Raw genomic sequence first — 24,976 nt, forward strand, 5'->3', positions numbered from 1 at the left:
AATTCACAGATAATTTTAAAATCCAATTTTAGCCACTCCTTCTCCCACTCGGTTGTTTATCAAAACTACTTAGGAGGCTGATTCACTGATTAGGTTCTGCCTTCCGGTCTGGTGCCGCTTCTGGTAGAGCTACAAATGAACAGACTGAAGACCAAAAGGCAGCAGGAGGGAGAAGGCAGGCAGGGGGCTGCTCCACATGATGAGCACCCGGACTCTCAGACAATCCAGAAACTTCGCTAGGTGAGGCCTCCCTCTTCTATATTGCCGAACGCCTGACTTTCAGACCTCAGCCCAAACCTTCTAATTTAGGAAAGAGTTGCCCATAGTTCTTAGGTGAAACCAGGAGTTAAAACTCCTTTACTTACTGTTTTAATCTAAATACAACGCCGAGATTCTTTGTGATAAGGCACTAACAATAAGGCTTAGCAGCCACAGCTCAGGTGGCTCCTCTCAGCACCCAGACAACAGGAAGTTTGCCATCGCTAGCCAGCCCGAGGGCAGGATTTCCAGTGAAGATAGAGGTCCACGTTCTGCTGTATCACTGCCAAAAGTAGTGACAGTTTTTTTTTTACATATTCAATGCTTCAAGTACCCCTTCATGTTCCCCCAAGAATTAATGAAAAACACTCATTCCTGCATGCATGGGTGTGCATTAGCACACATGCATACACACATGAGCTTCTCTGGAATACATGCGACCGGTGTCTGTAGGGTCTGGTGATGCAATGTATTAAGATGGAAATGACTCTTTTTTCCACCTTCTCAGGATCATGAGGCTCCTTGCCCAAGATACAGTCTTCTTTTTTGATAAACTGCTGCAGTTGTAAGCTCTGTATCTTGTGGGGCAGTCTCAACTACAGATGTCTTGCTAGCTCCTACAACTCCAGGGGATGGCGCTGCTTGAAAAGATGGTAATGATTTAAGAGAGGAAGCAGGGCAGAATTTTAGAAGCCATAACCAACTTGGGATTTTAATAAAAGGAGCAATTTTTGATTCTCACCTCCAGGAATGGTATGCGGATAACCACTAAATGAGTTCTCCAGTTTAGGGCTCCAAATCAAGTTTTTGAGAGACTGTTGTCAGAATGCCTTTATAAATGGAGGCCTGCCCTCATCTTAACCCTAGCTGCCATTGCCTTCCTACTCTCCCATCTCCTTAAAAATGGATGCAGTCAGGCATACCTTTCTCCTAATTTTACCTTGAAGACAGGCTGAATGTATGCAAATAGCTACACAGATGTGACCTTATTTTATTAATGGCTGTAGGCTTCCCTCTGCCAGCCCCAGGCAAAGGACAAGGTGGACCATCCAAGCAAATCAGTTCTGTTCTGGACCAGAAAGCTCTTTTCCCTTCAATAAAAGTGGGATGGCCAGGACTGTTTGGTTCAGGCATTACATTCAATGCAATGACCTTTCAGTTAGACTACACGCCAATAAAGAATAAATCTCAGGAACTAGGGAATCCTGCACTGGGCACCAAGAGCCCCGAGCTGGGACTCAGGACCTGGCCATCTGCCTCCCTGTGGATCTTGGGCTGCTTTTAATGACTACAGGTGCAGGGGAATCCCTGGACCAGTAGCAGAGGGGCCTTGCAGGCCCTTGTTAATGGTGCAGCCAGCCAGCCTGGCTCCACCCCAGACTGACCAAATAAAAATTCTGGTCCTGGGGGCCTAGGACTGTGCATTTCTACAGCACACTAAGGCTGGGGACCAGCTCAGGATTTGGGGGTCCTCATCTGGAAACCCAGGAGCTGGACACATGACTGCACATCTCTTCCTGCTCAAACACTCTACGATTCTGAGCAGAAGCTACTTTTTTTAGGTTGGTCTCCACATTATCCAGCTGCATTCCTAAAACCTTACTGGTCACTCCACAGAAAACTGTGAGTTCACCAGGATTTAACAAACACGTGACAACGTATTTTGAAAATCAAGTGCTTCCTAATACTGGTTGTCAGAGGAAGTTATGCTCACATTGGTGTTTGCACATAGGACTTGCTCCCCACATCAGACAGCAAGCATTCAGCATTCACTCCATGCCCCTGCCACGACTCTGCAGGAAGTTCTCATGGAAGTCACCTTTCAGGTGTGGGCAAATCACTCCCAACAATTTCCTGAAGTTCATCTGAGGAGGAACTGGATTTCAACTTCTGACTACGTAGAGCACCTGATATAAGGTGACTCACAGGGCCTCTACAACGATGTACAGAAGAGCAATAACGTCTGCCAGTGTTTCAGAACTTGTTATCATGGTTGATATTTGTGACCAATTGGTTTATTTGGCAAAACACCAGCTAATGAGCCAAGGACATGGCCTTGCTGTTTTGTAGGCCAGTTGACTTCAATCACTTCCTTTCACTGACTGACCACTCAGCTTGAAACTGACAAAAAGAATCTGACTCACAGTGTGAGGTTCCATTCTTTTGTAGTGCCCATGCCAGGTGACCTCTGATGTCAAGCTGGTCCCTCTCTGGGCACCAAGGATAGAGTAGTATACATGGCCCTGAAGGCTCTCAGGCAGAGTCTCTTCAACATCACTTTGCAATATCATCTGTTCATTATTACCCAAGTTAATTCCTTAATTCCAGTTTTTCCCCAGAAATAAACTCTTCTAGAATAAAACTGGTGTCTTTATGTGGCTCCTGGCTCACCTGAGGGCTGGTCACTCCAGGGCAACCTGGACCAACATCTCTCCAGTGACTCCTTCCCCCTGTCTAGGACAGAACTTGTCCCTTCTTGGCTCCCTGAGCTCTGCCTTCTTCTCCCTCCTCCTTGCTCCAGACCCTGAGTCCAGAACTGGATACAGTGATATGGAGAGGCCTGAGGGGGCACTCCCATCACCTGTGCTCTACCAAAGGCCCTGGAAACCGACCAGGGTTGGCGTGGCTGGGCTGTGAACTGGAGGAAAGGGGGAAAGGGGAAGGCGAATGTGAGGTTTTAACTTAAGTCTCTGAATTCCTTTGTTTATAGAATATTAATAGCTACCATTTGCTGAGTGTTGAACTCTGGGCAAGCCCTTGGGGAACAGTGCATAAATGCATCCCCTTATTTAATTCTCACAATATTCCCTGGGCCCTGACCCTGATCACCAGACTAGAGCTCTAAAATGTTTCAGTTTCCTAACCCTCTTCCATGTGCCCAGTGAAACAGGGTTCTAAGGTTTAGCTCAAAAATAAAAGGAGACTCATGAAAGATACCCGTGTGTCCAAATAAGGAAAGGGAGAGAAACTTCAGTGAAGGGCATTTAATGTCAGAGGGAAGCTGTACATCTGGGACAGAGATGAACAGACCGCACCAGGCCAGCCGAGCCTGACCCAGCTTCAATCCGGCAGTGCGTGGGGCCTCCGTCACCAGAGGAAGTGACAGCAGCATCGCAGGCTTTCTCTCCCTGGGTGGGAGCGCAGTGCAACATCCACTCGGTCGGCTCTGCACCTAGCCGTGTGCAGCTCTGGCACAGATTCAGTGCCATGTCTTTCCTCTAATGTGTCAGGCCAGTGAGCCGCCTCCTCTTGGAGCAGGGGACTTGTGGCAGGGGCCAGTGAACTGTGGAGGGGACCACAAGGGCAGTCGCTGACCAGATGACATCAGACCCCCTCCACATTTCTGTAACTTTGGGTTCTCTGCAAGTATGCACACGAATGAAAGGTAAGAGCCCTGGGCCACTTACAAAACCACTCACTATTCTGGACAAAATCCTTAAGACATCATGGCTTAAGCTCAATTCCTACCACAGAGTCTTGTGGCCTAATGGCTGGGGTCGCAGGGCAGTCATCCACCCAGCAACGGCTCTGATAGCCAAAGTCGTCTCCTCCACCTACCCACCACCTCTCCTCTCAGGGCTGTGTGACAGACAGTGACTATTCCCAAGTCCCCACCTCTTACCAGAGTGAGGACAAGGGAAACCCTTTTTCCCACCCTGGATTCGAGAACCAGACAAGTCCAATCCTTAGAGTTCTCCAGCATTCCTTAGATAAGTTTTCCTCTCCATGTTCTTCTTTAATTATAATCCATCCATTTATCTATACAAATATAGATTCATATAGCTTTATATAATACAGACTTCATGAGCAAGTGGAGAGGCAGGCCCCTGCTATTTGCACACGTGCTGGTCCACAACCGCCGTGCACTTCCTGCACCGCACATAGCAGCACCAGTGGAACCTGCAGTGGCACCGCTCCACCTGCACGCTCTTGAACTGGTCATAGCCACGTCCGCAGCACATGAGCTCGCAGCCATCCATGCCCTCTGAGGTCTTGTTGCACAGGCGGCCCTGCGTGCCCAGTGAGCCGGTGCTCTCGTTGCGTACGCAGTAGTCGGGGCTGGGGTCCACATAGACCAGGTCCTCAGGGCTGGGCTGGTTGAAGCGGCTGTTGACCAGCTCCAGTTTGCCTCTGCGGGTGATGCGCATGGCTGCGGCGCTGTTGTACTTCTCCTTCAGCTGGTCCCCCACCTTGCGGAACTCAGCCAGCTGCAGCCAGCAGGTCTTGAGGCTGCAGGATCCCGAGACGCCGTGGCATTTGCAGGCTACATCTGCCATCTTATACACAGCCTGCAGGGGAGTGAGAAAGAGGGGATGAGAAGGGACAACCTGAGGAAAGGGGAAGGTGGTCAGGGGGGCCACAGGCCAGGGATGGCAGAGGGTTGATGGTGCGGTGTGGGGGAGGTTTCCAAATGTATACAAAGATCTTTCCAGGATCACCAGGCACTCAGGCTGAACATGATAAAAGGAAGACACATGGAAAACACCAGAGGTGAAGCAACCATCTGGTCAGCTCAGGGTGGCATTTGTGCCCCTTTTCCATTTGCTACAATGAACGTGTCATCTCTGCCATCAGAAGAAAACAAGAGTATTTCTCTTTTGATCAAAATCTCAAACAAAGAAAAATCAACAGAACATGTTCAGTTTTTACATGATAGGGACTACAGGTCAGAAAAAAGAATCCAATCATATTACAAACTGGTAACAGAAACTGCTGGCATGACCCTGGCAAGCCAAAAGCTCTCCCTGACCCTGTCGAATCCCAAGGATTAAACGGTCACTTTTCTGTGTTAACATTTGGTCATTAACTCCATGCAGTTACCAGGAGCCCCACCACAAACCACACCACATTTGTGAGCAAAACCACTTTCTCTGGCCCCAGGCACCCCTGCGAGAGGCTAAGGTGGGAGGAAGGGGGTGAGGCCCTGCCATGAGGAGTAGGCCAATGGGCCCACCTACACGGGGGATTCCTTTGAAAACAAATGTACCCTGAAGTCACAGACCCACAACAGTGTGGAGTGGATGTGAACTTAGGTTATCCCAGATCAAAATGTAAAAGCAAGAGCAGAGCAGAAAGCTGCTTATAAAGTGCTTTCCAATGAAAGCATATTGAAGCATTGTGTCCAGGACCCCTGGCAGCAGGCCCAGAAGTGCAGATGGCAGGAAAAAAATGCAAGCCTGCTGCAGAACATTTTCTTATGCCATAGCTATTGTCATCAACTGAGTTGGGAATCATTTTTCAAGGGTTTCTCTTGGATTTCTTTTTTCAAGAGCCTTCAGACTGTGTCCTTATTCAGCCCTATGCAGAGACCTACTGCAGGTGCAAGAAACAGCTTAACACCATCAGCTCATATTACTACTATCAAACTCTTCCTTCTTTTCTGGTGTAGAATTATTCCCACTAGCTTATGGTGGAGACACTGAAGCTCTAGAGAGGCTCAATAACCTGACCAGGGCCACCCAGAAGGGAGTTGCACAACCAGCACTTTTGCGCTGCAGTTGTGGGGTTCAAAACGGCTTAGGGTAGAGACGGATGGAAGGTTACAGGAGGCAGCTCCAGGCCCAGAGCACTCAGGCCCGGCACCCTTCCCAACAGGCACTTCCAAGATGGGACCCGCAATTATCCCAATGGCACAAGGCCCCCGTCTGAGCCGGATCCAGGCCTCTGGAAGTGGTCCTTGGCTTACAGAGGGGTGTCAGGCGTCTGGCGCCCCTGCAGGGGGAAACATTAAGGGCCTAAAACTGTGTACTCTGCCACTCAGTGACTAAGGGGAGAGGATAAGCATCTGCACGGGAGCAAACGTTCAGGGAGGCATGGGGAAGGAGCGTCAAAGCGTGACTCCACAGGGTGGGGGTCTGAGCCTTAGTGAAGCAAATGCAAGAGGAAGGGTGTCCCTGGCCCTCACCATTTAGACCCTCATCCTGCCCTTCCTCTAGGAAGAGAGAACTTGTAGACATAGCAATATTTGTATTTTTAAGTATTTTACTATTGATAATAAATATAAGCTCCTTTTATAAGAAAAGGGGAAAAAATCACAATTTGGGGGCCTTCTAATAAATGAAAATGCCATAAAATGTTTTTTAAAGTTTTCTTAGTTCTACAAAGCCCTCTCTGAGTTCCTCTTCTATAATCAATGGTGTGACTGAGCATGGTAAATGACAGGATGTCACAAGGGTCAGGCAGCTTTTATCTGGACAGTGCTTAGAAGCCCCTGAGTGACCAGACTGCAGCAACCCTCTGCTCTCACCATCAGTGCTAAAACCAAGTCACTACAGCCTCACAAAGGCCAACAGAAATGTCTTGCAAAGTATGCCCAAGATTGACTCTGTGGTCAAGATGTCAGATCCTAGATATTCTATTTTTTTAAAGAAAACCTGGTTGTAAAATGCCAAGGGCATTTTCAACCCCTGCTTCCATTTAGTCCTTCCTGAGGGGTTCTGTGTGGAGGCTGGAGGGGGTGGGAAGTAAATACCTTTGACCTCAGATGGTGATTGATGGCAGAGGCCTGTTCCTTGGAAAAGGGATAAAAAAAGAGAGAGGGACAAGAATTCCCAACCTAGAGCAGACAGGCAAAGGGGGCGATAAAGGGCTAGGGAGAGGTGTGGAGACAGGAGGAAGTGGGCAAAGGCCAGGCAGGCAGACAGAGGGAGGCAGAGAAGGCATGTAGCAAGAACCCAGCAGATGGGAGGGAAGGTGCTGCAGAGATAAGGGCCAGGACAAACAAACAAAGAATTAGGGGCAATAAAGCAAGGAGCCAGCAGAAGTGGGGTCAAGACTGTGACTGAAACAGGGCCCAGATTAGGATGAACGCCTGTCACCTGGGCGTCTGCCCAGTGCCCCAAGGAGAGCTCAGAGCAGAGACAGGAAACAGCCTTCCGTGCATTTGACCTCTTACCAGGAGGCAAGATGAGACCTTTTCTCTGCATGTTCACATGCACCCACCCACAAAAGCACAGAGGGGTCCTAGGAACCCACAGCCAATACAATGAGGTGGGGAAAGTAATCCCTCCAGGAAAGTGTTAGATGCTGTACATCTAAAGTGTTAGTCCAGATGCAGAGAGGCCACCAGTGATGGGGGAGGGGAAAGATTTTAATGAGTGGGTAGTATTTGAACTGGGATCTTGAGAAATGGGTAGGTTTGGGCATTCAGGAGGCAAAGTGAAGATGTTAACCTTTATACCCAGTTAGATACCCAGTGACTGGCAAAACAAGCAGACTACAAACAGAGGAGGTCCTGGGAGCCTGAGGCGGCCCCACAGGTGCCCTTCGAGGGGAAGCTCACCCAGGCACTCAGCCTCTCCACCCTGGATTATACCACAGTGATGATGGAGCTCCTGATGTGGCCACAGATGAGCACCCCCCACCCACATCGGCTAAACAGAACCAGTCCTTGGATACGCGCTATGTAAGGGAGTGTCTCACCAGTCAGACAACCAATTCTAATTTCCACTGGACATGACAATATCGATGATGCTAAGTTTACACAGGCATGTCACATTCCACCAAGCCAACATCACAAGACCCTGAACATATAAAACACATCACCGTTCCATTTATTTGATAATGGGTTCCTATGAAACATTAGTTAATTTTTTCAATTGATATGTAAACACTTTACCAGCACCATATCCTGTTTCTGAATCACCAATGAACCCACATTAACCCACATTCATTTCTGGATTTGTTTCTTCTCATGAAACTGCTATTCTCACTTTCTAATTAGGCCATCTTTGGTGTTACGGCAGCACCTTCCCAGAGTCCCTGGGCCCGCTCGCTGGCCTGACACGGAGCTGTCCAGAGCAGTCTGGGATCCCCAGGCCCTTTGCCAGGAGAGGCTCCCAGGCCCAGCACCGAGTCCTCAGACCTCCCTGCAGCAAGACATGGGTTCACACCACCTCCGCTCCCGCCTGCATACCTGGACCGGCCAAGGAGCACTCCTGAGCAAGCCCTCCGGCTTCTGTGGCAGGGGCAGACTACAGGAGAGGCAGCAAAGGGAAGAGGAGGTTGGAGTATGTCCTCAGAGGCAGGTCCCTGCCAGGAAGGTGGTGGCGAGAAGCGCATGCCTGCCAGCACCGTAAAGGAAGCTGAAGGTGCTGCCCAGGCAGGCTCTACCCAGACGATACGCCCAGCTCACCTCGGGCCCCACGCTCTAGCTTCTCTTGAAACGGGGGGCCCAGAAGACATAGGATTGGTGAGATTGAGCCTTCCAGTATGGCTCTTTCACACCTCCACGTAAGCTGAAGACTAGCACAGAAGCATGCTTGCTATTAGGGCTGAAATGTGTTTGGGACTGCATTGCTGGGAGTGGTGACGGTAGCTCTTTAAAGTCAGCTCTGCTTTTACCCGAACCTCTAATAAATCCTAAATGTAGGTCAGGCCTCCTGGCCTGAACTTCCAATCATCCTACTGTTCACAGAGGAGGGTTGTCAAGGCAGTCTGGAATTCTGGCGCTAAATCCTACAGGGATAGATGTCCCGAGGAGAAATAAGTAAGGCTGAGAAAACGAGGAGGCCCGCCGGGAAGTGGAGCCCTTTTAGAGGGGTGGACATCTGGGTCACCAGCCGCTGCAGGGGGAGCCTCCGCGGCACACCGACGCCCGCCCGGACGGGACGGCCCGGGGTGAGCAGCTGGGGCCTGCGGCTTACCCGTCGCCCCGCCTCGTTGTTCTGCAGGTTCATGAGCACCCGGCCCTGCTCCTCCGACCCTTTAGCGAAGTTCTTCTCCCGCTCCCGGGCGTCCACGAACTCCTTGGCGAAGCGGTAGCCGTACTCCACGTTGTCCCCGCAGCCGCCCCACAGCCAGTCCCGCGGCAGGTCCCTGGGCCGCGCCGTCCGGCTGCAGCCGCACGTGGACAGCTCCCCCTCGCGGCAGGCCCGGCTGATGGCGTCCACCACGCCGGCCGCGCTCACCGCGTAGGTGAAGGCCGCCTCCCGGCTTCCTGCAAGGCAGGCGGGCAGGGTCAGAGCAGGTCAGCCTGCCACGCAGGCTCCCCGGCGCCGCAAGTGCGCGCCTGGCGGAGACCCTTCTCTCCCCGTGGCCTCTGATGGTTGGGAACTTCTGTCGCTAATGAGCTGAAATTGCCTCCTCCGCCCTGTCAACTGCAGAGCGGCACGAGCGGCACAATTCCCTCCAGCCCTGGCCTACGCTGACATCCATTCCTGAGTTTACATGGCCAGTAGGGTCCTGGGAGGGAGACCCAAATGCAGGGGAGCTGGGCATAAAGGACATTGTGGAACACGTGGCATGAACAGAACAGGGCCGAGTGGGAATCATGGGACCAACAGGACTCTGTATCCTAGCAAACACCTCTCCCTCCAGATGCCACGTTCTCATCAGGGAAGGAGCCACACATCCGTCTTGTTTATTGCTGCCATTATCTAGCTGACAGTGGCAGACACCAGGAGTAGGAGTGAACTAGAATCACAATGTCCAGAATCATCCAAGCTGTTTCCGCTGTTTTCCATGGGTCCACACTGCCTCCCAACTCCAGAGCACTGGGGAACCACATCTATCATCAAAAACTCAACTAAAAAGAAGTTGGTGAGGATCCAGAAACACTAGAACCCTCCTGTACTGCTGGTGGGAACTAAATGGTGCAGCTGCTTTGGCAAACAGTCTGGCAGCTCCTCAACAGTTAAAAACAGGATTACTGTATCCTAAGAATATATGTAGGATAAATGAAAACATATGCCCGCTCGGAAACTAACACATGAACGTTCATTGCAGCATTATGCATAATAGCCAAAAAGTGGAAACAGCCCATATAGTCCATCAGCAGATGAATAGGTAAACAAAAGGTGGTAGTGTCTATACAAGGGAATATTACTCAGCCATAAAAAGTAACCAAATACAAAAGACCACATTTTGTATGATCCCATTTATGCTGAATGTCCATAACATGAAAATTCATAAAGAAAGATCAGTGTTGCCTAGGGCTTGGGAGGAGTGGGAAAGATGGAGACTGACTGCTCATGGGTATGCAGTTTCTATATAAGGTCATAAGAATGTTCTGGAATTAGGTAGCAGTGGTGATTGTGCAATCTTGTGAATATATACTTAACTGTGGGCTTTAAAATAGCGAATTGTATGGTACGTGAATTTATTTCAGTAAAGCTGTTATGAGAAATAATAAATAATACTCATATAGCCTCAGGTATGGAGGGAAGGGAGTAGTTCTTAGCAGGGAACTGAGATCAGTCCCGATCGCAGGGATTAAACCAGGCAGAATCTTCTGCTGTCTCCTCTCCTGAATCTCCTGGTCAGAAGTGGACATCCCACAACCCTGTCTTGGCAGGTAGAGAGGGAAGCTGTCTGAAATCATTAACAGACCTGGTGTGATCTCCTGCCTTGCCCTACTTCTGGATTGTCTAGGCATGCACAGGAAAGTCTGCAACCAGACCAGACTGGGCAAGGCTGTTTTTCTCAGTTAACCAGTGGCCAGCTTCTGATCAGACGTGGGCTAGATGCAGCATGAGAAAAGCCCAGATGATGCCAAGTCACACTCGTGACTCATCCGTCAGGGCTGACCCTGCGTTCAGTCCCCAACCCCCACCAGAGACTGAGAGTCCATCTGGTCTAGGGGAGTTGAGAAGGTAAGAGGGCCGAGAGGCTCTTAGGGAGGAGGCCAGGGACCCTCTGTGAAGGCGCCATGCTGGGTAGTCTTCCTCAGTGGAGCCTCACCCCTGCCCAGCACCCCAGGACAGGAACACTCTGAAGCTGCAGCCCCGCCTCAGTTCCATCCACTGTGAGCATTCCTTTCATTGCAATCTGGGGAGAAGCAGGCTGAGATTTCAAGGCACCTACTGCATCTTTCTGAATGACTCATCACCAGAACGTCCCTCCTTATATTCAGCTGAGCAGCGCCTCCCTGTGACTCCTTCCTGCTGGAGCTGTCTAACCCCTTTCCATCTGACAGCCCTTCAGTATTTGAAAACAGTTAATATCCCTTCCCTGTTTTCTCTTTCTCAAACTGCATATGTCTGATTTCCTCTTCCATTCTTCCAGCAAACATATTTTTCAGAGATGAATCACTCATCGCAGAATTGCCTTATAAAGTAATGTACATAATACCGAAGACATAATGTGCTCTGACTGACTGCCCAGATCTGTCCCGATGGTTTGAGACCCCAGGCTATCCTTGCCATCACTCTCTGCCTACTGTGGTGGGGGGCATCATTAGGCACAGCATGCCTGTAGCTTGCCTTCTCTGGGAGCATTCAGATCCTCTGATAAGCCTGCTGAGACAACTAGTGTTACGCTCAGCAAGCCAGCAGTAACTCCTGGCTTCAGAATGGGTGGGCAGCTCGGGGGCTTCTCTCCACGTGAAACAGTTCAGAGTGGGAACTCAAACCACCCAAGGAGAAAGGCTAACAAGCCAGCAGCCACAGAGAGGTACTAGAGAGATCTTGAATCCTCTCCTTATAAGGAGACAGCAGGACAATATTATGCCCCCCTCTCTGTTCCCCAGTAGCTCAGGGGGTTCCTTCCTGCCTGGAGCCCAGGCCAGCGAGGTGCCAATGGCTCCCTCTGAGCTGCTCTGCTGCTCTCAGCCGGTGGCCTTTGCAGCAGTTTTAGAGAAGGGAGGAATCTTGGGAACGACATACAAGATAGCAGCGAGGGCTCGCCAGGAGGCCCTGGGCCCAGGGGCAGGAATGGGAGGCAGCTTCCCAGGTAGCAGAAGCCAGCTGGGAAGCCACAAAAGGAGGGGTAAAAATAAGGTAAACAGAGGGCTCCATTGGAAACAGAACAGGGTGCAGAGAGAATGTGGGGTTCAGCTTGCTCAGTGCACCCACCATGCAAATCTGTACCGAACCGTTTTTGTCCCTGCCAACCACTTTCTTTCCCAAAGTAATGGCTCACTTTTTGGACTTCTCTCAGATACAGTAACACATGAAAAGGATCTAGCCAATGTCAGGCATACATTAGTTCCCTTAATGTGATGAGGAGATGCCTCTCTCTACACCTGGCTCATCCTCACCCAAACCCAGGATGGGGAGTGCTGCCAACTAAGACTTTTTCCAGGAAGAAGGGACAGACATTAAGTGTACCTGAGAAGAAATTAGGAATAACCCCACTTAACCCCCATGTCCTTCCTGTGGGAAAGATGCCCAGTACGACAGTCACAGGCACATAGGAGAGTTCCTTTCACAGACAGTGAGTGAGTGCTGAAGGAGGGGGAGGGGCAGCAAGGTTCCAGGTGTACATTCCCTGGGCCCTTTGTTCCTATGTGGGGCAGGGGGGAAGGAGCATCCAGTGTCCACAGCAGAGGTGACAGGGACCTGGGACCTCCAACCCTTCACTGCTCCACTCCCCTGCTTGCTAAAATCATGCTTTGGCAAAACCCCAAGCACAGCTAACCCCAACTCCAGAATGTCCCCTTTTGAGGGGAATCTATTTGGGAGAATGGGAGACAGGAGAATACAGTGCTAACACCTTCCTTTTATGGCCCCGGGACAAGACCCAGTAGAATAGGGCCGGATTTCTCAATTTCTTGCCAGGGAGGGGAGGATTGCATTTCAAAAGGAGCTAAAACAATTAGACCCCAGATCACACCTCCATCTAAGCAGTGGGGCAGCCAAAGGGCCCTGGACCAGAGTGGGAGAGGGACAGGGACGGGCACCGGGAAGGGGTGGCCCTTCACCTTTCTTCTTAGGCCTTCCCCTCCCCCTCTTTCACACACACATCCCCTTTCAAATGAAAAAACTGGGCTGGATCTTAATGACAGCCAGCACCAGTTCCTTCCCACATTTCTATCTCTCTCAGGGTCCAAGTGGAAGAGGCCGAAACCCGACAGACACCCAGGGCTGTAATTTTGGGTTCTCTGCCCAAGGCTGTCCACAGAGGTGTGTGTGTGAGACAAAGTGCAGGGGCGGTGGGCGGGTGCCCTAATCCTCTCCAGCTCAACTCAGAGGCTGACTTCCTCCCCGTGTCACACAGGCAGGCCATCCCACAGAGGGTGAAGCTGGAGGGGGGGCACTGGCTGAGCACCACTAGGTGGCCAAGCACCTCATCTGAGGCTCTGCCTCCCGTGTGCATCCCTCCCTCCTTGCACATGCATCCAGCCCTCGGAGCCCTACCAGAGACTCACACAGGCTGCCCGCGGGCTGGTGCCGAGAAGCCGCACCCACACCCCAGCCGGGTGAGCACCGGGCCTCCGCACCTCTTACCTATCTGCATGACTCTCCCAAACACAGACGAGTCGCCCACCGTGCTGCAGTTCCACCGCCTGTGCCGGAACTGGTGTTGGCACTCCTTGATGCCCGTCTTGGCCCCCTCCCCGATGTAGGCCATGTGCTCCTGGTACAGCTGGCACAGCTTCCTCTGGCCAGGGGAGAGCCCAGGAAGTTGGCTGCACACAGGCTGGGCACCAATGATAAACATCTCGGGTCTCTGCACTGGGTTCATAGCTAACGACCTGCAGCAGTGATGCAGAAAGGGGGAGAAAGCGAGGGCGTGAGCACTGCCCGGGAAGCCTTCAGTCATTCAATCAGCACGTCTGCCCCGCGCTTTCTGTGCACAGGGCCCTGTACTAAGGGCTTGGAAAGGACAGTTAGTAAAACAGTGTCTGCCTTCAAAGGGCATTGTAGGGAAACTGAGGCATGGATACAGAGGACATGTGCCACGTCAAATACCTAAGACAGACTTGAGATTGTGGAGCCACGTGATCAGAGAATTCTTCAGTTGGGGAGAAGCTTTAACAGAGAGATGGCCAGAGTGTGAACTGGGTCCTAGATGATGGGGACAGGCAGAGAGGGTGACAGAGAGGGCCGGCTGTTCATTGGAGGCAGAGGGCAGAAAGAACCAAGCCTCAATAGGAACACACATGACACATTCAGGAGTAGGAGTGATGGGTTCACTTTAGCCCAAGTGCAGGATGTGATAAAAAAAACAGTAAGTTCCTTTAACTAGAACTCCCCTTATGCCTTTAGAACAGAATGTCATCTACCTATGCTACAGTACACTCTAAATGTTCCCACATAGCTAACCCACAGGCCCCCTGACCGGCCCTTTATCAGTTCAGGGGCTCCCCTGTCGGCTCACCATCTACCAGACATAATAAAGCTAAGTTCTATGAGAAGGCTGTAGATTTGCCACCTGAGTAAAAATCTGAGCAGGGCACAGACCAAGCAAGATAGGCAGTGAGTGCCTCATTTCCATGTGGGCTCGGCAGTGACAACACAAAAGGAAAGCCACACGTGGTCCTGCAGATCCCTCATCTGGTCTTCAGCCTTATAAAATAGGAATGCTACTCTCCTTGCCCCCACCAGCAAAAAATAATCAATATCCTTATTGATCCAATAACAACAAAAGAGCCACTTCTAACAACCCACAGGGATGGAGGAAGGTCCAAGAAAAGGGGAATGTGGACAGGGTCACGAAGAAAGCCAAATGAACCAATCCTTTATCCTCAAGGAACCTTTACCTCGGGGGCCTGAGAGAGGAAAAGAGCTGTCCTAGTGCCCCTGGGATGAAAGAGGTTCTCAGGGTTCCCAAGAATAAAGGATGATCGCGACTCGGTGCCCTTCTCTACAGCGTGATCAGCAAAGGAGGCGGAGGCTGCGGGAGGGATGCCACCCCTCACTCACCACCAGGAGCTGGCTTCGGCTGGAGGCTGAGCCCAGCTGGAGAGCAGCGCAGCGGCCAGCAGCAGCAGGCTGGGCATGGTCGGCCCAGCCCTCCCCAGCGTCCCGGGGAAGGCCCAGGGGACTGCCGGCTTCCAGAACAGGGCTCCCTGGAGAAAACAGAAAGGAAGGGAGGATCAATGTGGACATGCACAGAGAAGGAAGCACCGGAGGAGAGGGGAAGGGGGGAAGCGCTGGGGCGGGTCCACCATCAAGTTCTGCTCCCCCTAAAGCCATTCAGCCACTTCCCAAACTCCAAACTCTGTCTCCCACTGCTTCTCTTCCCATCAGAGCCCTACCTTTATGCCTCTTACCCAGATGGTGGGAACCCTAACTCAAGACCTAATTCCAAAGGAAACAATGAGCTGACAAACTAGAAAAAGGAAAGGAAAGTGAATGGGCTTGAGAACAGAGCGTGCTCTCTGCAAAGTTAGGAAGATGCTCTGGGGCTGCAGCACACACCGAACCTCTTCCAGGGCAACAGAAGAGACGAACACAACCCATGCACTCCTCCCTTTGCCTCTCTAAGCCAGCAGAGACAAAGCTCTGACCATCAGGCTCTCCTTGTGCAGCCGACAAAGGACTCGCGAGCTGGATTTATCAGCCAAATAGGGGCCTTCCCTCCCAATCAGTATCATTCTCACTCTTAACTAAATAAGTTTTCCAAAGCCCAGCCCTCGTTCACCCCTGTTTAGCAGGAATAACATTAGGAAGAAGGGCCTATTCACTTTCCCAAAACCACTTCACTGATAAGTAAAGCCACACTGCGAGCTGCCCCCCGCCCAAGCTCCACTGCGGTGCCTTCCTCAGTGGCCCCCCTCCCCTCCTTTGCACCGGGTGGCCCAGGGGCAGCTGTCTGCACCTTGCCCAGTGGCATGAAAGTAGCTGCGCGCCCACCCCACTCCTGGTCTGCAGACCCTTGCATCCAGCATCGGTGTGAGGACACATCCGTCTTCCAGAAGCAGCACCCCTTCACTTGCAGCTTGGGAGCTTCCCACGTCTTTGCCTTAGGCTTTTTTCCATGAACGTCTGCACCAGTATCCCCCAAGAACACCTATCCTGCAGCCCTTGAAAGCCTACAGAAAACTATGCTTCTGGATCCTCCAGCAAGTCTCTGAAAACACGCCCCCCGGCACCCTCCCACCCGGCTTCTCCCTGGGCCTCCATGCAGGGCGTGATCCCACAGCTCCAATGAGTCTTCTCCCCAGGATCCCTTCCCACCTCCGCAAACCTGCACGCACTCTCCAAGCTGTCTTCCCTCCACCCCCATCTCACCGCGCTGCTCCTGCAGCTCTGGGGCTCTGAGCTCTCCGGGAGGGGGTGACAGGTGCTCTGGGTCATCAGCCTAGGAGATATTTTTTGTCCCGGGGCCACCAAGAGAGGAAGGTGGCCTGAGCATGATCCAGGGAAGCTGGGCCACAGCCTGCTCCCCACCCCCTTTTGGTTTTCCTTCTTGAGGTCTCAGCTGGGGCGGGAGCACCAACCGGCAGGTGTGCGGGGCAGCAGGGGGCAGATCAAAGAAGAAACTGCTCCTTCTCCTTTGTCATGCAGAGCTAGTGCGGAAATGATCCGGCCTCTAGCCGGAAACTAACAGATCCCACACTCTACTTGCCTAACAGACCTCTCCTCCTCTAAAGATGCCCCCTCCCCCCTGCCCGCTACCCCCCATAAATCCTCCCATCCCACAGGAGGTCTGTGAATGCACCGACTGGAACCAAGAGAGATGGAGCAGAGATAGGGCTGGCACCAGAAGCTAATGGCTTTATGGAGGGGAGGGGACCAGGTCCCCAGTGGGGAGGACAAGGGAAGAGCTTCAAAGAGCCCCCTTGTCCAAACATCCTCAGCTCCACCTTCCAGACCTTCTAGGGGCTGAAGAGTTAGAGCAGTCCCCTGCGCCCCGGTCCTCCGGCTTCCCGTCGCAGCCCTTCCCCACCACCAGCCTCCTGCAACCCCTGTTCCGCCTGACAGAGGTGCTCACACATTCTTGCTGCCAGAGCCCAGACATTTCTCCCACCTGGAGTCCCCACAGTGCTCTCACTTCTGTCACACCTGTCATCAAGCCCCGGGAAGCCTTTCTGCTCTGCAAGTCCTGGATTCAGCCGAGGCCACGCTGGGGAGCCAGTGTCTGCTAATGGCCACAGTGGCTTCGACTCCCCCATGACACGCGGGCAGGCCAGCTAAGGCCAAACTTCCCCAGGAGCTGCTAATCCTGCCCCCGGCACCTTGTAAACTAGGCTGAGACGGGAATCACCCGGCTGCTGTTCTATCACCCTGTGCTTCCCATCAAAAAACTCTGCTCATTAAAAAAAATATTTAAAAAACACAAAACAGACTGTAGCACCTGTGGTGGCCCCAAATGGGTGGCACCTTAAGTGGACCCCCAGCACAGCCCAGCACAGCCCTCGGAATGTGGCATCTCCCGGCAGATGGACGTGAACCACCCCTCCAGCCACCACAGAGCCGAAGCCTCCCGCTTCCATTCCTACCCTCCTTGGGAAGGGCTGGCAGGAGAAAGGTGAGCTGGTGCTGGCTTCATCAACGAGGGCAGAAGGGACACGTCCTGCCCCAGCCCGGTCGGGGAGGAAGGAGGCCAGGTGGGGACCAGTGGCTTGGCCTCCTGAGTGGGAGCCCTCGAAAACCCTGTTGGTGGGCCCCCAGTGAGTTTTCTGGGCTCAACCAGGGGAGGCTCTCCTATGTGTAGGAAGAAAGATCTAGTAGATACCCAAAAGGCAGGGAGAGAATTCCTTCTGCTGCCTTCAAATAGCTACAGACTTCCTCTGAGAACTGAAGAGCCTCCTTTCCTCTGAGCAAGAAGTGTCTCTTCAAACACACCAAGCCCAGCTAAGCATGAGGGAATCAGGGTCTCTCTCCTGGCTAGAAGACACTGGGGGCGAGGAAGAAGCGACATTCCCCATCCTGACCCCTCTGAGGGCCACAGTGAGCTGGCTGCACATCTGCGCTGCTCTGCTTCTTCAGTCAGCTTTTCATTCATTCAATAAATTCAACCACCAGATATGCTCTGGGGGCCTCTATGTGCCAGTTACTGCTCTAAGTGCCAGAGATACAGCAGGAAACAAGTAAATATATAATGGGTGAGGCCTAGTGCACACTGTGAAGACAAATAACCAGGGACAAGAGCCAAGAATGACAAGAGGTGACACTTTACATCCAGTGGGGTCCCTGGGGACAGCCATGCTGAGACACCTTCCCAGCACACCTCCCCCCAGACCACCATGCACACAGGAAGCCGGCAGGCCCATAAGCTGCTGTGCCCGACCCCCCTGGGACAAATCCAAGGTCCCTTAGCCAGGCTGCGTCACCCACTTACTGTCACAACCCAAGGGAGGAGCATTTGAAAATAGGACTCCAGGTTCTCTTCTATTCTCTGGTTGATCTCTGTCACCAAGTTTCATTCTTGTAAGAGGCCACATCCACCCAGACCAGAGTCAGGAGACCAGGAAGAGACACATGCTGACCTGCGACCCTGTCCCTGAAGAGGCATCTCTATGCTTTCCACACACACTTCAAAGCAGTGCCACAATGAAAACACAGCCCACACGACTGAAGCTTGAAAAGGTCATTAGCTGTGCATGCAAACCACCACTGAGTCACCAGGCCTGACCTCCCCCAGGGCCTGAGGATGCAAGCTGCTTATGAGTTGCACAGGAAACACTGTCACATTGCACAGCCACCTCCTTGCCCCCAGACAAGCACCCTCATGGTTAGGACCCTACCCAGAATCAACCAACAGCCTTGATGGGAACCTTTTCGCAGCTGCCACTGGCTAATTCTTACTGTGTGACCCAGTGAGGAACGATGGAATGCATAATTTAAAAATGCACTTGCAATTTGGTTAACATTCCTGGCACAACAGGTGGGCAATCATAGCCTTCTTTGGGGAGGGAGCACCTGCCTTTGCCCACTCCTGGCAGCACTGCTGTCGGAGCGTCTGCCAGGCACTCTGTGACCTCAGGGGGAGGGATGCCGGGGTAACAGAGCGGTTGTCCTGCCCCACCTGTCCCCTCGGTCACTTCATGTCCACCGCTATACAGGCTCTACAGATCTCAAACACTTGACAAAGGCCTTCAAAAACATATCTCAGGTTTATTCATTTCCCTCCCTATTTTCAAGCAGGCACTCATTCTCTGTGCCTCTGAACACAAAGCAGTTCTTGGTGGTTTAAGCCGCACTCTACAAGACTGGTTTTCCTCACCTCCTAATTGTGCACCATAATATTCCCCTGTCTAAAAACTTACCGAGGTTCCAAGTTCCTTATTCACCGTAAACTGCCAGTCTGGCCTCATTGGCCCTCTGGCTCTTTTCCCGAGTTTCCCAGCATTCCCGAGTCTCTTTTCCAGTCTCCTATTCCTAGAACAAGCCCCTCTTTGCCCCAGAGATCTTGCTCTCTCCTCACCAGCAACCAAACCTTCAATTACATTCAAGTCCATGCTTGAGTTTGACTTCCTCTATAAAATGGTCTTTGAATAGTCTAATGCCATGAAGGTCTTTCCATTAATTGGGATTTCCTTAGCACTTATGAATACATGCATGTCGTCTGTACCAGCCTTCCCATCACACACTCAATCAACTGTGTCTATTTTGTATTTTCCAGCAGGTCTGTTTCCTGAAGGTGCAAACTTACCTCTCTCCTCTCTCTGCATCCCTGCCCCTTAGGTGTAGTATAGCTTTACTGGACAATAATAAATGGCTCTTGGTTGATAGCCAGTGACAATACCTAATATTAGCAAGTGGTTATTGAACACCTTCTACATGCACTTAGCTAAATATTTTACATCCATTTTTCTCATTTAATTGTCACTAAAATTCTACATGGTATATGCCATTATTACCTTTGTTTTGAATGTAGGGACACAATCTGCAAAGAAGTTTAGTAAGTTGCTTATACAGCAACTGAATGATAGACCCTGGCTTGGGATAAGATTTCTCTCGTCAAACATATCACGTAAATACAGGTACATATATATCACATGCTTGGCCGTTCCTCCGGGTCCCTGGACTAAAACACCTTCTTGCTTAGCTTTCTTTATTGCAACATTGCTCTATTACTAAGGCTGTGACTAGGAGGATTGTCAGATAATATCCCGATTTGCAGGAAGTGGCACAAGATGCAAGGTTCGTTAAAAACAGACTGATTGCTAAGTTACTGGCATAAACGCACACTCAGACATACACACACAGCCTGTGGGGGAAATAAAAGCCAGACTTCTTTCCAGCCACAATGATACTGTGGATTAAGAAGCCAGGCTGCTTAAAGCTGGAGAAATTAAAATGAAATAGTGGTTTTGCTGGAGAGCTGGTGTTTATGTTTACATTGGGATGAAAAAGAAGCTAGGCCAAGAGACAAAGGCCTGGGAAGATGGGCCCTGGCATGGTGGGAGGGGCTCGTGGAGACACTGGCAGAGGTGAGGAGAAGAGCAGCTATGTGAAGAACATCAAGTTTGGGGAGAAAGTGGAAAAAAGTTTTAGATCTCTTGTGACAGTGAAACTGGTCAAGGGACAACGTCATCAGCAAGGGAGGACCCTGCTGAGGAAGCGTACAATTGTACTACCTTCCGATCCTTTCAGCGAATGCAGCTGCCAACGGGTGCTTTTTAAAACTCACATTTTCTGCTTAAAACCCTTCACATGTTCTCCATCTCCTAAAGGATGAAGTCAAAACTCACCACACGATAGAAGGCCTTTCAAGATCTGCTGTCTGCCAACCTCTCCATCCTGTTTGGTCTTCATGCTGTACTCCCAAAATCCCTCATGTACTTTCTCACCCGCTCCGTGCGCTGTTTCTCCACTCTGCGCCTGGCTAACCTCTGGGGCTGGTCTCCCCTCTCTCTGTTAGGACCGGGCTCCTTTGAGGTCATGCCTTCAAGGAAGCCTTCCCTGACCATCCCATCCAAAGAAGGCCCCCACCTCCATCATTCTCTTCCTAGCTTCCTGCATGTTTTTGTCACTGCACTTAATGTAACTTGACACAATCTGGCACACTGATCTGCTTATATGTGTTTGTCTCTTTCGTTGTAAGCTCCGCAAATGGTCTTTCTCACCATTTTCTACTGAATGGTTAGGATAGTGACCAAGGGTACCTAGTAGGGGTTTGGTAAATACTTGTTAACTGAAAGAAGAGGAAAAAGAAAGCCCTCTTGGCTCTCAAAGAAATAGGAGGCAGGCTACCAAGGCCAGCCCATCATGGAGACAAAGGCATCTTTGGCTTCCAAATGTCCCAGCCCATTGGCTAGTGAAAAAGCTGCCTCTACTGACCTATCCCCTTGTTTGGGAATCTAACGTCAGCTGCTAATCGAGATTTTGGAGATTCCAGGTCCCAGCTTTGGGTCCACCTTTTCCTCACAGGATTGAATACCATTCAGCTTCAAAGCTGCTCATTATAAGAAAACATGAGGATATCTAACATCACTCCTTGGGGGCTTTGGTCCAGCTGGGGGAACGTGGAAAGCCCACTCTGAGAGCCAGGACACATGGAATACCTGAGGAGCCCAAGGAAGCAATCATAGTCTGGGTGAAGGGCCTTGACGAATAGGAGGAAAAGAGAAAGGAGGATTTTACATAAAGATGTAGTTTGGTCAAAGAGAAAATGTCAAGGTGCTTCTGGATAGGCAGGAGAGATTCTGCAATAAAGGACTTCAATAAATGCCAATGTTCTCAGAGCCATTCTTGCTCCTACATTTGTGTAGTCCCTCTGAAACCTGATATTGAATTCCCATTGAGCGTTAGCTATCAACTGTCTGGGAAAACTCCCACGATCATGTGCTTCTAGTTTCCCACTGCAGGAATGGGGCCAAAGGCTTAGGGGATCAGCCACCTTTGACCATGAAATGGCAGTGGAGTAAATCTTCCTAGAGAGCCCAAAGTACAGACGTTAAGGTCCTGATTGATTATACCTTTTCCCACAGTCCTGCTGATTCCCTTCCTCCCATCCTCCTCCTAGGACCCAGGCCTAAATACTGGTGTCCTTTGCAATTTCTCTCTCCTTTAACCTCCATGTCAAATCAATTGTCAAGGCCCCTTGATTTTGTCTTTATGATATTTTTCAGTGTGTTCCCTCTTCTCCTTTCCTGCTTCTGTGCTCAGAGCCACTACCAGAGCCTGCTAATTGCCCTCTTTTCCCTTCAACAATTTGTAAGTGTTTTCTCCAATTCTTATCTATTGACTGATTGAATGAATTCCTCCCACTCTCAGTTCTCTAATTTCCAAGGTAACAGCCAGCTACCAGGTTTCTCACAGTGTGGTCCCCAGACTGACAGTCTCAGTGACACTTGGAAACTGATTAGATACACAAATTCTCAAGCTCCGCCCAGACCTACTAAATCTGAAACTCTGAGGGTGGTGCCTTGCAGTCTGCTTTGACAAGCCCTCCAGGTGGGTCTGATGTCTATGAAAATTTGAGAACCACTGTCGTAAAGCTATCCATAGTGATGTAACAAATTGAAGCACTCAGTCTTTCAAGTAACATATATGAATTTTAATGGCAAATCTCTACGTGTCAATGCCTTACCTGGGGGCTAAAGACCCCCGGGTTGGGGGGGGGCACAGAACACATGCAAACCAAGCACCATCTCTATGTAGGAGTAATTTTATCCATGTACTTGCACTTAGATGGCCTACATGTATGTATACTCAGAATTAATGAAACATTAATGCATTTATGAGTGTTATTGATGATGTCATAGTTACAAAACTCAAGGAATATATTAAAAACCACTGAACTGTACACTTTAAACAGGTGAAGTGTATGGCATGTGAATTATATCTCAATAAAACTGTTATATTTCTTAAAAAGTGTTCCCAGTGATGTGGCAATTCCATTCTCCTGGAGAAATTGGCCCGAGGGCTCACCAGAGCACTTGTCAAGAATAGCAGTGCTGTTGACAGCCTCAGACTGGAAACAACACACAACTCCATCGACAATTGCTAATTGTGATATAACACAATGGAATATTAGGCCTTAATGAAAACAAATGAACTACAGTTACATGCAACAACATGCGTGAATCATACAAATATGTTGAGAAAAAGGAAGGCACAAAAGAATATATAAACTATGATTTCATTTACATACAGCAAATTTACATTGCTTAGGGATGCATATATATGTGGTTAAATCCTGAAGAAACGAAGGACATGATTACTGTAAACATCAAGAAAGTGCTCTCCACAAGGGTGGAGGGGACTGTGATGAGAGCAGGACATGGAGGATTTCTGGAATGCCAGCCACGCTCTGTTTCTCTGTCTGGTGATGGGTGCAAGCAGGTCACTTTGTAGCAGTGTATTAAGTTGTGTGCATATGCTCTATGCAGGTCTCTCTGTGCGTTACATTATATAGCAAAAAGCACTTCAAAATGGGAAGAAGTCTTATTAGTACCTAATGGTCTGAGGGGATCTTTATATAATTTTCTCAGTGGTAAGTACAGCTATAGTTTCATGGGGCACATGACTTTTTTGGGAGGGTTAAAAAGGGTCCTCACATTCAAAAAGAAGCCTCTGGCTTAAAGCATGTTGGAAAGGCCGTATGGGTGAGTGTTGGGGGACAGGTAGGGAGGGAGGGGTCCAGTGCACACCCCACAGGAGCCCCCCATGGAGGCCGGGGCCTGGTGCTGGTGACAGGGCCAGGAGCTCACTCAGCATTTTGGTTCCTTTCCTCTCACTCCGGGACACGGCATCTGGCAAAATTACCTTCGGGCAAAACCACCTTTTGTCTCACCTTTTTTTTTTTGGTCAATTATTACTATTTAGTCCTGTAGTTTCTCTTATGTGCATTTTTTTTCATACTTTTTTCCTCAAAAATATTTTTTTAAGTAGTGACCAAAGATTAATGCAATTTTGTGCCCAAGAATTTACCAGAGAATTCCATGACCTCTGAAAAGACTCCCCAGATGCTCCTCTTTCTTCTCAGCTCAGTTAAGGGAGCCTCGCCTGCCAGCCTGCATCGTTGTCTCCAGAGGGTCTCCCAAGGGTTTTAAGCCTGCTAGTCCTTCCTTCCAAGCCTGGCTCCATGCCCTCTCTTGGCCCTAAGGTGCAGCATTCTTTGTGTGAGCACGTTTCTTGACAGTTGGTGGAGGTGAAAATATAAAAGTTTTTTTGGAGGGGGAAGCCCGGTTCCGCCCCACCGCTCCGCAGCAGCCCTTTGGGAGCCGCGTCTTCCCAGCAGCCTGTGCCTTTTCTCACTGTTTCTCCAGCTCGCGGGAGAAACAATGCCTTGGGGTTGGAGGATGAGGAGGAGCTGCGGAGTGAGGAGACTGTGATTCTGTTTCTAACGGAAAATGCAGAACTGCCCTTCCTTGACATGTGCTTGCCATTCCCGCCCATACGTTTCCCACGGTGGTCTGGGGAGCGGCGCCAACAGCCCCAGTCACCGCGCAGCGCGGCGGGGACATAGGACAGATCCCGGGGCCGCCACGCTGAAACCCAGGTCCCAGTGTCTCAGGGAAAGTGAGTCCCAGGCCTCCAGCCCCGGGCGCCGGGCGAGGGGTGGGCACGGCCCCGCGGCCGGCCGCACAGACGCCCCTCGGTGGCGGCGCGGCGCCCCCCACCGGCCCCCACCGGCCCCCGCAGCCCCGGGACAGCAGAATCCAGGCGAGGCCTCATCGCACTCGGGAATCAGTTTCCTGCCCGGGTACCAAGCAAGACACCCTCGGAAGTCTGCTTCTGTGCAGAAGATAAGAAACAGGGACTCTTCCTTCTCCTGAATCCTCATACATCCAAATAATAATAATTTCGTGCCTTCTTTTATAGAGCGTCTTTTGAGATTATTTTCATTTCCAACTTCACAGCCACAGTTGCGGGCTTTGCTTTCGAGGGAGTCTTGAGGGGAAGCTGCCTGGATGTGCTCACGTTTCTCTGCGTTCACTGGATCTGGTATTACGGGGAGAAACATTTTCCTGGGCAATTGCCACCCACTTCTGCAAATTCCCTGGTTCGGAGAAAGTGAATGCAGTAAATAATGGAATTCTGGGTCCCCATCATGTGCAGGTCGATGACCTCTCTCTATGTGATGGGCTAATGAGAATAAAAACTTACCTTGTGCTACCAAGTAAATGTGTTCCTGTGTTTCCCAACTGAAGCATATT

General features: G+C 50.7%; 1 protein-coding gene across 5 annotated transcripts in view; it reads right to left on the minus strand.

Annotated features, from left to right (window-relative positions):
* Nucleotides 1-3,969: 3,969 nt before the first annotated feature.
* The window catches only part of WNT5B (Wnt family member 5B), a 93,751-nt gene continuing 72,744 nt past the window's right edge, over nucleotides 3,970-24,976 (minus strand). The window contains exons 1-5 of one of the 5 annotated variants that reach the window (XM_036907304.2): nucleotides 16,364-16,453; nucleotides 14,844-14,989; nucleotides 13,425-13,672; nucleotides 8,904-9,196; nucleotides 3,970-4,547 (exon numbers count right to left, since the gene is read on the minus strand). In XM_036907304.2, the coding sequence (XP_036763199.2) occupies nucleotides 4,089-4,547; nucleotides 8,904-9,196; nucleotides 13,425-13,672; nucleotides 14,844-14,920 (1,077 nt within the window). In that variant the 5' untranslated portion in view covers nucleotides 14,921-14,989; nucleotides 16,364-16,453 and the 3' untranslated portion in view covers nucleotides 3,970-4,088. The other 4 variants (XM_036907285.2, XM_036907289.2, XM_036907278.2 and 1 more) reach the window with 4 other exon arrangements.

This window comes from Manis pentadactyla, chromosome 14, assembly GCF_030020395.1.
Source record: "Manis pentadactyla isolate mManPen7 chromosome 14, mManPen7.hap1, whole genome shotgun sequence".
Taxonomy (NCBI): domain Eukaryota; kingdom Metazoa; phylum Chordata; class Mammalia; order Pholidota; family Manidae; genus Manis; species Manis pentadactyla.